The sequence below is a fragment of the Sinocyclocheilus anshuiensis genome, unplaced genomic scaffold, assembly GCF_001515605.1.
Source record: "Sinocyclocheilus anshuiensis isolate Anshui unplaced genomic scaffold, SAMN03320099.WGS_v1.1 scaffold2145, whole genome shotgun sequence".
Lineage (NCBI taxonomy): Eukaryota > Metazoa > Chordata > Actinopteri > Cypriniformes > Cyprinidae > Sinocyclocheilus > Sinocyclocheilus anshuiensis.
The window spans coordinates 68,069-84,104 of record NW_015552702.1 but is presented as its reverse complement, the minus strand read 5'-3'; the positions used below and the strand labels follow the sequence as shown (position 1 = coordinate 84,104).

At 38.9% G+C, this 16,036-nt stretch overlaps 1 protein-coding gene across 1 annotated transcript in view; it reads right to left on the bottom strand.

Annotated features, from left to right (window-relative positions):
- Positions 1-15,228, bottom strand: part of LOC107667720 (FYVE, RhoGEF and PH domain-containing protein 6-like) — a 24,824-nt gene extending 9,596 nt beyond the window's left edge. Inside the window, exons 1-12 of the mRNA XM_016459444.1 lie at positions 15,010-15,228; positions 10,944-12,954; positions 6,768-6,876; positions 4,712-4,779; positions 4,564-4,594; positions 3,133-3,284; positions 2,727-2,883; positions 2,258-2,345; positions 1,329-1,379; positions 719-777; positions 562-633; positions 421-489 (exon numbers count right to left, since the gene is read on the bottom strand). Coding sequence (XP_016314930.1) covers positions 421-489; positions 562-633; positions 719-777; positions 1,329-1,379; positions 2,258-2,345; positions 2,727-2,883; positions 3,133-3,284; positions 4,564-4,594; positions 4,712-4,779; positions 6,768-6,876; positions 10,944-12,954; positions 15,010-15,019 — 2,877 coding nt within the window. The 5' untranslated portion in view covers positions 15,020-15,228. The remainder of the gene's footprint in view (positions 1-420; positions 490-561; positions 634-718; positions 778-1,328; positions 1,380-2,257; positions 2,346-2,726; positions 2,884-3,132; positions 3,285-4,563; positions 4,595-4,711; positions 4,780-6,767; positions 6,877-10,943; positions 12,955-15,009) is intronic.
- Between the last annotated feature and the right edge of the window lie 808 nt (positions 15,229-16,036).

Genomic DNA, 16,036 nt, shown 5'->3' with positions numbered 1-16,036 from the left:
TTTAGCAAATGGCTGCAATATAACAAAGAGTGAAAAATTTAAGGGGGTCTGAATACTTTCCGTACCCACTGTATATATATATATATATATACATATTAGGGGTGTAACGGTACACGTATGAACCGTGAACCGTTTCGGTACGGGTCTTTCGGTTCGGTACGCATGTGTACCGCACGAATACAGTTTTTTTTTTTTTTTTCTTCGAAATTCAAATAATAAATGACGTTTTGACCGTCTTTTATTTGGCATGACAGATTGCTGTATAAACGCCTTAGAGAGCTGTTTCTGGGAAGTAGCAAATGGCTGCAATATAACAAAGAGTGAAAAATTTAAGGGGGTCTGAATACTTTCCGTACCCACTGTATATATTACATAAAATACTAAAATAACACTGTCCATTTTATAATAAACATTTCTCACCAGGAAGAACATTCTGGGCTGCATAACTTTCCTGGAGAGTTTCATCAGAGTGCCCTCCTTTAAGAAAACCTGCGTATGCAACATGAGCATGTTAAATTAGCAACACAGAGACAATGACTCAGGGGGAATTGAGTTTCTTACCCTGCCAGGCTGGACGATTTCATGGTGACCGTTCAGACTGTACTGAACCTGCATCAGCTTCTGAAAGTTATCCTGAAAAAATGAGATGTGTGTTTAAGTCGTTCATGAATAAGTGATTCATATGTATGAGGTCTTAATGATGGCTTGGTTGTGTTACCCCTTGCTTCATGATGTCGTTCGCGTGGTTTGCCACTTCTTTCACCACACTGAGAGCAGCTGGGTAAACCAAACAAACAGAAGTTCAATAAAACATTTCAAAGATTTGTTGTACTCATTAAACAAGCAAAATAGTGAATGTTTTTAACTGAATAAAGTATTTTATATTGCCGCAAATTTTTGAATTTACAGATGAGTTATAGTGAACTTGATTTTTTTGTTCAATATTAAAGTCATAATGAAATGAAAGTAGTGACAGATATTTTCTTCAGTATTGTCAGACATCCGAGTGAAACAGATTATTGAAAAAGAAAAAAAAAAATGTCATTAAGATCAATAACATGTATTTAGAAAAAAAGATTCATTTCATGCCAATTTAAAATAAGTAAATATTTACATTGTGGAAGCATCTATGAAAATTAGGAATGCCTTTCTATGGAAACAAGACAATGGCCCTAGCTGTAATTGTTGCTTACTGTGAATTATACCAGGTCATTTTATTTTATTTATTTACTGGGCCTTGGACATTTACTAAAAGTGCCACCTTAGCTGCATAATATGAATCTCTGCTCTAGTGTGCATAATTTCCAGAGAAAATGGTGTGCTCTTACTTTGTGTGTCTTTGTAGTCGGATGAATCCTCAGGAAGGTTCTTCAAATAATCTGAAAGAGACATGAAAATTAATTGGAAGATTCAAAATTGGTTACAGAGATTTGTTGTATTCCCTAAATGACATGATTCAAGTTTGTCCAATGCAAGAAAACATTTAAAAATTAAATTCACTTTAAAGGAACACTCCACTATTTTTGAAAATAGGCTCATTTTCCAACTCCCCTAGAGTTAAACAGTTGAGTTTTACCGTTTTCAAATCCATTCAGCCGATCTCCGGGTTTGGCGGTAGCACTTTTAGCTGTAGCTTAGCATAGATAATTGAATCTGATTAGACCGTTAGCATCTCGCTCAAAAATGACCAAAGAGTTTCTATATTATTCCTATTTAAAACTTGACTCGTCTGTAGTTACATCTAGGCATGGGCCGATTACCGGTTTCAAGGTATACCGCGATTTGAAAATTTCAAAACCGCTAATATTTTCCGTTATACCGTTCCTGCGGTATGCGCTGTTTTTCATGTCTCCTCCTCAAAGACTGAAAATGTAGGAATCACTCAGGTTGAGTGTAGAGAGTAACACGACCCTCCTCCTCCTGTTGGTGCGAGCGAGCGGTCAGTCACGTGTGTTTAGGATGGCCGAACTAAGGAGCTGCTCCTGGAACTTACGCAATCGGCAACACAGAGATCGGCTGAATGGATTCGAAAATGGTAAAACTCAACTGTTGAACTCAAATGAGCCTATTTTCAAAAGTAGTGGAGTGTTCCTTTAATATGACTGAACTGTCACTCCTCAGCCAAATCTAGCCAAAGCTCAAAAAGTCCACTAGCTGAAACAAATGATGTATCTGCTGGTTGTGGCTTCCTGTAATGGGCCTGATATCCTCCTGTTCTACTGTTGAGTGCAGTGTGCACTCATTTGAGGGTGTGTACCTGTGAGCAGGAGCTGGTATTGAGGTATCCGCTGCACCGGTTTCAGCAGGTAATGCTTCAAGGCAAGACTAGCACAGCGAGGACTCATCTAAGAATGAAAGAGCGAAATCTTCAATGTGAAGCATTACCAAATGTAACTGCAAAAAACAATGACTGTTTTCAAACAGGTATCCCTGTTTGAAAAAAGTACCCATATCCCCTTTAACAAAACTCAAATCGGCACCGATTAATCATTGTAATAGCATGTTATACACTGTATGTTATGTAGTATGTTATACATGATGTATGTTGTAATTTCAAAAGTAAATTGTAATAGCCGAAAATTCAAAAAATATCAGATATATTAGCAATATTTTGGGATCTACTAAATGCAATGTGATGGGAGAAAGCTTCTTTTCTGTTTTCTTCTATAATCATTATTATTGATGGTAATAATGCACACAAGATGGACACGCGCACAAACTCCTACCTCAAACTGGCGCACAACGTTGGCAAAAGGAGGATTTTTGCGACACTGTTCATCCAGCAGAGCCACATTACGGTCAAACTCTCGTATGTAGGTAGAGTACATCTTTAGATACGGACCTTTCTGAACGAAGATGTCAGCCAATCTCTGATGATCAGACCTGCGGGAGTCATAGAGATGCCCAGAAACAAAATTGAGCAATGAGAAAAGTAGGACTTTTTCTTGTAAGTTAAGAGTTCTTAAATATTTTCAACAAACTCCATCCAACTTCTAAAGGCTCTCATTCTTTTGCATCCTTATTTGAACTCTCTCTGCTCTTAGCCACAAAACATACATGCTACTCCAAAACAAAAATGACATGAAACTCATTCGCGATACATTTAACTTTCATATGGCGTCTGTGTGTTACCAGTGGGCTACTCTCTCCTCCAGCTCTTTCAGCAGGTCTTTATTGAGTTCGTAGAGTTGGGGCAGATAGTATAAGATCTGATTCAACACTTTCTCCTCCACCAGTGGCTTCCCGCTCGCACGAGTCGCTTTGGCAACTGCGTTCCGGAAATCCTGACACAGAAATGGAGATGCTAGCTACTGCCAAAATTCCAAGGCATAGCAACAAAACAAAGACAGCTAGACAAGATGAGTAATAGCAAAAAAACATGCGTTAACATCCGTGAATTCAAACCATGACTTTATTTACTAGCATTTAAACTTAAATAAAACAAACAGTGCCAATGAGAGTCCATTTGAAATTTTTGCGATAAATCTTTCAAGGTACAATTAACGCCGCTTTAAACTAGCACTTTCCAAACACAATCAGGGTAAAAACAAACAAACTCAAGCGCATAAACTGGCAGCACAGTCTATCAACAGCTTTAACAGGAAGTAGAGAGAACATTTTCCCTCACAAACACACACACACGTGTCTTTAGGACAGCTGTTTGGGGTCATGGCCAAACAAGTGGGTTAAAGTGAGGGTGGGTGTAATTTCTTTCCGAAACTCTCTCTGTCCGTTGATCTCTTATTCCTCTACCAGTCTCTTTGGACAAGTTCTTCTTCGCGCCTTTCCTCTGTAGACTCTTTTTCTGACTTTCTACTTCTCTCTGAATAGGGATGGGTCAGGATACACCACTAGCTAGTGACTAGTGAAGCAAACTAGGGAATGTATCTAGACTTTTTTTCTTAGCAATTGTACTTTAAACAAGATAAATTAAGAGTGGGAACTGCTTGGTAGTGTTATTGTTATTGTAACTAAAAATAAAATTCATAAGAAATGTTAATTGAAATAAAATATAAATTAAATGAATAAAACAATTTCTGACCATTTCTGTTGGACTTGAAGTGCATTGACCATTGACAAATGTATTTACAATTACTTCTGTTAACCCTTGTAAAATACCTTGCTCCATAGACGTCCATTGTATCTGCCCATTTTTTGCTTTTTTTTTCAGAAATATAAGGGATGAATCAAAATGATTTTCTGTGGCAATCAACATTATCCACCAAATGCTGTTGACAGCTGAAATTTGATTGAACCCAGAACATGTCAACGCCATTGGTCGGTTTTGAATATGTAGTCTTGCACATCCTTAGTCCTGATAATACATATAGCTACTCATTTAAACCCCAAAATAAACAGAGAGAGATTTGTCTGTGTGTCTGTTTACCTCTATGAACCTACTGTGAGCGTAAAAATCAAACACTATTCCAGAACATAATAATGTTATATAATGTTATAATTAATGCAAATAATAAAACACGAACAGATGACTGAACCCACACTTCCACTATAATCATAATTCTCGTCTCAAATCTGGATCCAGTGAAAACAGTGATGACTTACGATGTGAAGTAACTTCAGAACATCCACAAATCTGCAAACACAAACACACAATCAAAATGCAAACTCAACCAAATATTTCCCCCTAAATGTGTTCAAATGAATTATTAAATATGAATTAGCATTAATGAGACTTTTTTTTAGTACATACACTTTCTCTGAGCCCATGATCTCCATTGCGATGTGGACCACCTTGTTCCTCTTCGCCCTCTCTACCTCCTGAAGACAAACATGTTAAAATGCTGTTATAATATTAGACCATTTTAGAATCTATAATATAATTTTATGTGCCGTTAACTTACACAGTTGCTACATCCAACCATGATTACCAACAACATACAGCCTCATAGCAAAACAAAGTCACTGCTCCATGTGAGCTTGTGTGTGTGTGTTGTTATGGGCTGGTGAGATGCTGCAGTCTTTATTTGGATCGCGGTCTGTCTAAAGTCAAGGACAAAGTTTGACTGAAAGCACCCCCTGTCTCTCAGATCGGGGTCTCTCTGGATTATCTCGAGACAGAAAGTCTGCTGGACACGCCGTCCCAAATCTGATTTATCCACAAGTGATTAGAGTTCTTATTTCTTAGGTTCTTCTCTTAAATTTGAGACGAATGACAACATTCTCAATGCATTTAAAGGGATAGTTCACCAAAAACTGAAAGTCCATTCCACCACAACTTTCACGCTTCAAAATGTTCATAAAGAAATTGTAAAAGTAGTCCATATGAATGGAGCAGTTTAATCTTCTGACGACACACAATTGCTTTATATGACGAACAGATTTCATTTATTTTGTTTTATCCACATACAAACGTTGATCAATGCACATACATGAACACATCAAATATGGTAAATGGAAGCTCAACCGTACTTGGTTGATGAAGGAGAACAAACCTCATTGGCTTCTACTGAACCTCAAACATGTTTGCGTGACGTGCTCGATGAATGTGTGTTAATCAGTGTGAATAAAAGCCTACATTAAATGTTTATCATATAAAACTATAGTATTTCTTCAGAAGACTTGGATTAAGTAAAGTCAAGTCACCTTTATTTGTATTTGTTGGATTAGACCGCTTTCAAAGATGAAATAAAGGCTTCGTTTACACTCGTGCGTTTATGTTTTAAAACACATAACTTTTGCTATGGTTACGCCTGTCGTTTACACTACTCCGACATTTTCGACCCCTCGAAAAAGGAGACTTTCGAAAATGCTGCAGACCAAGTTTTAGAAAACTCAGAGGTTGCGTTTCAGTGTAAACGGAACAAAACGGAGACTTTTGAAAACGATGGCGTGTATCCTTGACGGCCGTGTAAACAATAACATCATGCTCATTGTTGTACCTGCATGAATGGTCATGTGACATGCATTTTTGGTTGTGTAGTGTGGACGAACATCATTTCTGAAACGCAGTGAAAACGCAAGTTTAGACGAGGATTGTTTTCATTATAAAACGCCGTTTTAAAATGAAAAGGCACTACTGTAAACAGGGCCAAAGTCTCTGGAATGAATGGAACTTGGAACGAAATGGAACGCGTGTAAACGTTAACAGAATTTTCATTTTTGGGTGAACTAAACCTTTAACTTCCACGAAGAATTGAAACACAATATTCAGCCAGAAATAATGTAGGATGGGACTTTATTTTAGGGATTTGTGGTCGATATTTTTCCCTGCCAACATGGCCTTTGTTAGATCCGCAGTTGTTTTGAAGATGGAAGTTGTTTGTTTTACTTCAATTAAAAAGGATAGTAAAGCTCTATCAACAGTATGTGTTATGCCATCAGTTACCGTAAATTTTTGTTAAACCATGCTAAGAAATTAAGTGAACTTAAAAATAAGTTATTCAACTTTGCTGAGGTCGGTAAGCAATTTTGTCACAATAATCTGCTGCTAACATGTTTAACATATTTAAGTTCTGTAGCTATCATTTCAAAACACTGTGTATTTCAATGTTCTGTATATCCCAGTGCAATGTCCTGCCTCATAAACTTTCATTGTTGGTGGATTAGTGGAAACACAACTTTTTGTTTGTGTTTACACTAAGAGACGAGTTGAAATTATTTCCTGTGGTAACGGAAGAAACAATCACAGATGTGGTCGATAGAGCTTAACTTGTACTGAACCTGGAACATTCCTTTAATGGCATGCCAAGAATTACCAACCGTTTTGCTGTGATGTAGTTCTGTGCATCTGTGTAAAGGTGTAGTACCTCTTTGTCTTTTGAATGGCTCATGTCTTCCTTGCTGGAGTCGGAACTGTTCCCATCTTCCTCATTAGAGCTCAATCCATCCTCTGACAGATCAATACTCACAGAACATCTGTTGTCAAACAGGAAGTGCACACGTTCAGTCCAACGTACATACAATCAAACGTTTTTTTTTTTTACTGATATGCGTAATGTGTGTAATAACAATACATTCAAATGATGCAAAAATAGTAGATTAAATATATTAAAATAATCCATTTTAAACTTTACCCTATATGCATTTAATTGTTATTTTGATTTATTTATTTTGCTTTCATTGTATGGAAAAGAGCAGCGTGAACAATCTCCTAAATTTCTGCTTTTTTGCTCCACATAAGAAAAAAAGTCATACATGTTTGGAGTGACATTTGGGGTGAGAAAAGCAATTTTAATTTTTGGGTGAACGGTTCCTTTTGCATCCAGCACCAGATAGCACAAGCAAACTCTCACGCATACTCATGCATTCACACACTTTCTGCACTCTTTCTGGTTCCCCTCGCTCTCATTCTTTCTCCTGCAGCAGGACAGAGCTGCTCTTGTTTACAGCTTATATAAACGCTCTCTGCAAAGACACACAAACATGATCCCAGCTATAAGCCATGTCACACAGTGGGATCTCAGTTGTCACTGATGTGAGACTGTACGTCAGTCAAGACTCGTTAAAAATGGACATACAGTGTTTTACATCATCAATCTGTGACACGTTCAGTGGCGGTCAGCCGCATTCACATTGAAAACTGAAATGGTGGCTAGCAAACAAAAACGATCTCTAATGTTAATTTTGGTCATGGTTTACCTTGAAAAGAAAAATACAAGCAAGTGGTGATGTGTTGTTGTCACACTAATTGCGCCATCAGGTTCTGTGCTCGATTTGACGGTCATCGTAGGAGAAGCCACACTGCAAGACTGCCTCAAAACGTCTGACACTCACAGAATTTAATCAGATGTAAAATGTAATCGCAATGGCCATTAGCTGTTGGCGAACATGTTAAACTAGCAATCAAAGACTACAGATTTTGGAAAAAAGCATTCCAAAAACAGGTTTTGGGAGATTTTGTCAGGTTTAGCTCACTTCTGGGTACAAATTTGTCCCCAAAATATGGTTCAGGAGGTACATAGAAGCACATGTTTCACTCCAAGTGCTTCAGCATGACTCTCATTAACCAATAGAGCCTACTCACAAAATCAATTCAAATCCCAAAGTTAAAGAGAAAGTGGGTTTTAGAATGCAATACTAGCATGCTGCCTAGTGCACACTGTGCAGTACACACTGTATGCTACATAATATTCTAAAACAGTATAGAAAAATACATTTGAGTAATTTATATAGTATATGTTTATAAATAAAAACAGTTTTAATGGATTTATGTTAAAATCTTAACATAAGATTTCATAGATTTTTGTAGTTCACTCACATGAAGATTTGCATTGTTGCATGGAGGGGCACAGTATTAAACGCAGTGTATTCTGCATTGTGTTACTGAGAGATCAAAGATGATCATGTATTATTACTGGGATCAAGGTCTGTAACCCACATGACTGTAAAATCTTTGTTGGTAACAACTTGCTGACAACTCCAAACACACGACCACAAACTTGATTCAACGTCCTGTGCATCTGGAAACCAACTGCGAATTCAGCAAAATGCTGTACGTTTTCACCGGCACTGAGACCCCATCACTGAGAAGTCAATGTGTGATGGAGGTCAAGAATGTGTTTACAAAGTCATCACAGTAAACACACTTTAAGTCAAATGTTTGGAATTTATGTTGCTGAATTAGTTTCTTATGATCTTTTTGAACTTATGCATAAATGCTTGAAATTAATTTTGTAGACAAAAATAAACTGTGCTTACGCAAGACTCTCTCTACAAAACTAAAACAAAACTCTTACTGCTGAGAAAAATTAGCCGTGGGTGCTATGTTTTATAATGAGGTCAGTGATACAGTCAGCAGTTGGTGTATTTTGCAATCAGAGTAAGATGATTCACATTTTACTGATGTGACATGATTTTTGCTACTGTGTTGGAAATGTTGTAATGACAAAGCATGACTCTACAGACATTTCCTGCTCTGGCCACTGAAAATAACCCACAGGAAAACGGCCCAACCTGGACTCAAAGAGTGGACTGTAACCCTCACACACACTTCCATGATCACACAGACCAAAACAATGTAGTGCACATTAAAATACATAGCAAAATATATTAAAATGTGCATGTTATGTGGTCTATAGTTTTGGGGTTACTCTGTGTATACGAGTCTTAAAGCCCATTCACACCATGGACAATAACTTTAACGATAACTATAAAGTTAATTAATTAATTACGGTTATCATTCCATGAGAATAGGGAAGTCCACACCACAACTATAACGACAGAGGAACAATATTGTTGGAATCACTTTCAGGATGTCAGCTGATGAATGATTAAATGATGAATGATATATTCACAGCCAATCAGAATCCACCCGGGTTTAAAGAGCTCAAGCATTTAAATCAGTAGATGACATAACTGCAACGCGCTGATAAAAAGCAGTTATCGTCCATTGGTGTGGATGCTAATATAGTTATCACCATTATAGTTATCGTTCTCGATGTGACCAGGTTAATGTTGTGCATTTGAACAAGAAAGATAGGAATAGTATTCTACTGACTGCCTGATTAGAAGTCCTAAAATATAGCTTGTTGATCTATGAAGTCTTAGCCGAGGTGGCCTTTTTGCCAGTGCAGTAGTCTAGTCATGGCATCTACTGGCAGAGGCTAACTGGACCATGCCAAAGTCCCTTTCAAGGAATGTCTGTTTACTCGGCGGCCATATTTGCGACGCCTCCTGGCAGCTCATCCAAGACCAAGGCCTATCTAAATGAATGGGGGAATCCTGAAATCTCAAAAACTGCCCTATGAACTCACAAATAAATTACATATTTCAAATCAGCAACAAAACCTGAAATGAACTGCCCCATCAATGTTGTTTCTTATGCTCAAATAGAGTTAAAAAAAGCTTATTTTTCAGGCAAGACCAGCCAATGCGCATGCGCAGTCAAAACGCGCTTATGATTGTGAATGCGAATTGGCTGGTCTAGCCTCAGGTTTCCATGGGAACCGGAGCTTCTAATGGTCGCTGCAGTGATGCAATGACTTTACCAATCAGTGATTGGCTCTTTCATTTAGAAGGCGGGAATAGTTGAGAATAATTTTCTTTTCATTTGAGAACATTATTCTCAATGTTAAATATCCTGCTAATGTAGCATTGTGCTATTCTATTAGCATGTTACGCTAAAATAGTATATGCAACTGGTAAGTACCAGTGTTGGGGTAATGCATTACAAGTAACGCAAGTTATGTAATCAGATTACTTTTTCGAGTAACTAGTAAAGTAACATTACTTTTAAAATTTACAACGAAATATCTGAGTTACTTTTTCAAATTAGTAATGCAAGTTACTCTGTTTTCCCATTTATTTACTGACATCTCTTCTGTCCCTGTTTTGAGAGAAATCGTGAGTGAGCTGCAGAGTCAGAGGCACTTCATTCAGTCTGAGGCTTATTGATTTCACTTTTGGTCTAAAAGGGCCTTTACAGTTGCCAAAAATATAACTTTTGTGTTTTTTGTTATTAAAAAAACAAAACAAATAAGCAAGCCCAGCCCAGCCCAGGTGACGAAAAGTAATGCAAAAGTAACGTAACGCATTACTTTCTATAAAAAGTAACTAAGTAACGCAATTAGTTACTTTTTTATGGAGTAACACAATATTGTAATACATTACTTTTAAAAGTAACTTACCCCAACACTGGTAATAAATACACATAATCATAGCAAACCTTTGTAGAATTTCTCAATGTATTCTCAATGAAACATACTGTAATACCCAATTTTTCCCGTAATTGTTCGAAGGGTACGAGTTATAAATTTTAAATTTAGGAATCAGGGTTTGGATTTTGACAGGGGCTTGGACTCTCAATCAGGGGCTTAATCTCAATCAATCACAGCTTGAAAAGTCATAAATTGTAACAATCTTAAAGTATTTTTGAGTACATCACTCAAATCAAAACCTATTAAACAAGACAACTGTAGTTCAGGATGGTAATATGAATAATGACACTTGTGTATATATACATTTATGCATATGCACAAACTGACCTGTTCACCTCACATGGTTCCTGCACTTCATACACGCCTGTGTCCACATCCTGGTTGGAATAGACCCAGGGCAGGTTCATGTACTCTGGAATCTCCTCGTATAATGTGACGTTCTCGTATTCCACCCCACAGTAAGCCTCACTGTCACCCTGAGCTTCTATCTCATCGCCAGGTGTGACCTGATTAGTGGGTGTGGCTTTATTTTCCTCGTATTCTGCATCAGTACGAGTGCAATCCAGGGACTGTCCACTGCGAAGCAACTTCGGAAGCAACCGTGCATACACACGCAGCTCTAGAAGTTTCCGCAAGCTACGTCTTGTTTGATTGGAGCGCACCAACTGCTCGGAAGATACGGATCCGGTGTCCGCTCGCTGAAGATCTGCAGAGGAAAACGACTTTGCCCTCTTTTTGACGAAAACAGGTCCCCCACCTCCAGCCTGTGGTTGGCTGTTACTGCGAGTCGGCTGGTTTCTACTGAAGAGAGGGATGCTAGGAAGGGCAACTCGCCATGAAAGTTTCTCTTGAGGAGGTGCCGGAAGTTCTCTGAATACGGGAGGACTGGAGTTAGGAAGCGGAGGGGGAGTGTGCGTTAGTGGAGGCGTGTTTTGCTTCCGCAACACGACGGATGTGGGAAGACTGTTTCGTTGGGGCTTTTTAGGCATGACTTTCGGTGACTTTTCCTCCCCATCCAGAGACGGCTTGGTTTTAGCTGCCATTTGTGATCCACAGCTGAGCTTAATCTGTTTAGGAAGACTCCGAGTTATTGGGTATCGAGCAAAGTCTCCATATGCTTCATCATCTTCATCATCGCTTTGCACCTCCTCACCTTTACACTTAACCTCTTGAAGATCTGAGTAGCAATGCAAAAGCAAGTTGTCCACTGATGTTGAGGCCTTGCATGAGGAATCAACCATTTGTGGGAGGGATTTCTGTCGAGGTGGCGGAGCTGGAGGTTGCGACCCCTCCTCTGCAGCTGTGTTCACGGAAGCTAAAGTTACACCATTTGTCGGAACTGAATAATGGGTGGAGTCCAGATCAGGAGGCACGTCTTCAGTATGTGCACTGTGAAAAGAGTCTACTTTGTGCAAAGAATCAGTGTTGGTTGAGAAGTCAGTGTCCGTGTTTTCCGTGTTCTCTTTAGGGGAACATAAATTTAGAGGTGTGTCCGTGTAGGTGTGACAGCTTTTTGAAATGTTTTGGGGATTTTCTAGTAATGTGTCTGTCTGAACGTGTTCAGGAGTCTCTGTAGGTGTTTCTGCTTCAGTGTCCGAAGGTGCAATCTCCACAACATTCTGCCTAAGAAGCGCCCTCTGAGGGCGTCGCGGATGGGGTACAGGGAGTGGCTTGCTGGGTGGTGCAGGAACACCATCATTGTCACTGGTGCAAGAGCTAAAAATGTTCCCGGTGTGTTTCTGCTCTGCAGACTGTTCCTGTAGGGGTTCGGTAGGACTGTGTTTTGGGATCTGGAGAGAAGTTTGTTTTTGTGCACTTGTCTGGTCCTTTTCTAGTGTGGCAGAGTTTGTTTCTTCCTGTGCCTCTGTGGAAGTGTGGGATGGGTCAGTGGGAGCATGCATTTGTTCCCGTTCAGATCGGGAAGCATGTTCCGATGTGTCATTGTAAAACAACTGTACTTTTGCGCTCTCTTTGAAAACACCTACTGCCGCTGTTCCACTTATTTCCTTAGAATCCTCTGATTTGCTGTTACCTAGTTGATGACCTTGAGTACTGGGTGGTATAATGTAATGTGACAGGTGTGAGGGTACTAGAGCAGGACCCCCATTTTTGGAGACAGGTGGGTGTTGGATCTTGCAGGGGTCTTGTCTCGGCTGGAGAGGTTTCTGATTGGCTTTGGGCAAACATGGTTTGGGGGCGACAGCAGGCTTTCCTCTCTTGTGCGCAGTGGGTGAGGGTGAAGGCAGCAGGATCTCAGGTTTTGGGGCAATGGGGGGAGGTGATGGTTTATGCGACTGAACCAGCTTGGGTTTGGGGGCAACCGGTGGTTTCTTCATTCCTACATAATCTCACACAGAGAAGAAAGAGAGGGAACTTCATGAATTCCATGAACAGACTTGAATACTACACACACACACAGCTGAACACGATGGGTCATGAGTCATGACTAAGGTCAAGACTGACATGCAGCTCTGAAACATACATCAGTATATATCTGCACATCAAAAGTTTTATTTGATTCTCTGCTATTACACTTGTGTGAGAACCTATAAATGAAGGTCCAGTATGAGTCATTATCAGATCAAGATTTTGTCACCATTCACAATAATGCTTAATAGCATATTCTAGTACAGCATTCTAAACAGTGGCTTCAATATACTTCTTTAAATATCGAATATCAGACCATCCCTTTAACAGTCCTTACGAAAAGCACTGATTTTGTCAAATGTTTTGTCATTCACCTATGTTTTGATGTCGAAAACCATTCAACTTTAAGAATGAATGGATAATACGGGAAATGCTAATTAACTGTCAGCTCCATTTATTTAATTGTAGGAGATGACAGCTGCATTGTTGACAAAATTAGGTCTACCATGTTTAAGTCACACAGGTATCAAACATTGTAGCCATTTTTAATTTTCTGGTGTTGCTAGCTACTAAATCCCAAGCTTTACGGTTTGGATAATTGAACTGACATATAAGTTGTGACAGAAAATATAAGCATGATTATGGCAACCTAAATTAGTCATTTTCTCCTCAGCCAATATAATGTTGTTGAGCTGGTGAAAGTATAGAAGGTGAAGGATGGTTTTGATATTGCCTCATTTTTTTCTCAAAGTCACAGATATCAAATAGATACACAGCTTTTTTATTATTATTATTATTTTAAGTATACATATCTGTTCTCTTTAGTTTATCAAATATAATCTATATGAATTACTGAGTTATACGTAGACAAAAACTGGAAATGTTGCTATGTTCAAAACTAATGGCAGGTGCGGGATCTATTCTGTCCAAAGTAACAGTGTGTAGTAAACAACCTAATTTCCTACGAAATGCACTTATTGTTACTTTGTCACATCCATAAAAATATTTTAAATTAAGTAAAAGAAAGGTCACTAAGATGTAAACACATGGTTTGAAGCAGATCCTGTTAGTTTTACAGTATCAACAGTACAACTAAGTTTTGCAGTATCAACGGTGAAACTACAGTTATAGAAACTTTGTACAGAAGACCCAATCATACTGCAATATTGTGATTTTAGACCTCTCCTTTTACAGATGTCACAATGAATGATAGAGGAAGAAAACAACGGTGTTGACTTCGCTGAATTCACTTAGACAGCGCTTTCGGGAGAAAAAAAAAATCTTGGGTTTGTTGATGCTCTCTTGAGGAAATGTGGTCTTCCCATTCCAAGGGAAGCAATCCAAGACTAATCCTGGAGGCGCCCTCCTCCGCTCATTCTTTTCTCCGATCCGGAGCGTCGAGCTTTTACATCAGCAAGAGTCATCAGGCGGATGTTCTGTGATAGAGTTCCTTACAGCAGTGGAAAGAAAATCACGGGACTTTTCCGCGTTATTCTCTTTGGTTATACCCTACATAACAGTGTCCATATCGATTGAAGAGAACAAAGAAAAAAGTAAACTCTTCCCAAAATGGTTATTTGGGGGGGCGGGGGAAGTAAATAAAGAAACGTTGAAACAAAAGACTGAAGTCAAATCAAAGTATTCCGTGCGGTTTCCATATGCCTGGGGGAAAAAAACCTGGATAAGGCTGAAAGTACAATATCCATTCAGGTTTAAATAAAAAACGTCCCAAAATAAAACAACCACAACATCGTTCCTTACCTTCTTCATCCAGGACATTTGTTGTGCTTGTTTTAAGCAATTCATCCCGTTAGCACAAGATTAGCCTCTAACAGAGAATGGGAACACTGAAGCTGCTGCTACTGCAATAAAGTTCCACCGGTTGCAACACATGGAAATATTCGAATGAAACCGTTAAATATAGCAACATCTCACAATAAAAGCCCTACGTTTCTGCCATGCCTGCCTAGACTGCTTGTTCAACAGAAGTAACGTTAGTTGATGTTTATTCATCCAGGAAACTAACCTGTACTCATGATCCCCAAACGACTCACTTTACTCCATGAATGACCTGCATTCAGCACAGTTCCTTCAGATTCAGCTCTTTTCTTCTAGCAGGAGCCATTGCAAGTCCTAAAAGGAGAGACAACTCGATATCTTCAAAAGATCATCCAAAGTCCTTGTATTATTAATAAGTCGGAACGTGTTCCATGCTTGCCATGGTTTTTTGCCACCGCTTTGTAAAGCTGGGAACGGCGAAATCCAGTCAAAGAGTTCAATAAAAACTTCCACGATCCGCCGCTAGAGGCGCTCTCACTGTTGAATAGCCTCGCCGCCGTTGGGAAGTCCGATTCATTTAGTGAATCGGTTCGTTGAACAGATTATTTAAATGAATCGTTTCAACAAACTGATTCAGTTATTCGTTTCTTCATCCATAAAGGAAAAAAAGTGAACGTGTCTGATTATGTCACCTAAATAATGGTTTCTTCAAGACGTGATGTACGAATACACATTGTTTGGACTCCCATATTGCCCACATGATCATTTCAGCCTTTAAAGTGCTCATTACAAACAAGGAAATACGCGTTACACAACCACAACAATTAAATATGATATATTTTTTTAGTAACGTGTCCACCTTAATCACAGTATCTCATTATCAGGTAATATCCATGTTCAAGATCAACCGATTTCAGGGCATAGTTCAGTCCTGCGCGATTCGGTGTGACAGATTCTTTGAAAGGAACCGATTCTAACGAACAATTCGCTTGCGAATCGAACATCACTACAATACACCCTCTGCGCTTGAGAGTTATGAATAAAAAGTAGATGGTACCAATGCTGTTTGTGGCAAGAAAAAAGGAAATGGTTACGAGTAGAAACAGAAACAAATTCATCATTATTCCTTAAGGGGGAATATAAAAGTTGAGTACAGTGAATACAGTGGGACGTATTAAATATAAAACTCATAACTCACAGACTATTTTCATGTGTCCCATTGAGGAATAATGAATGATGCATTTATTTCTGTTTCTACTCGTACCCATCTCTCT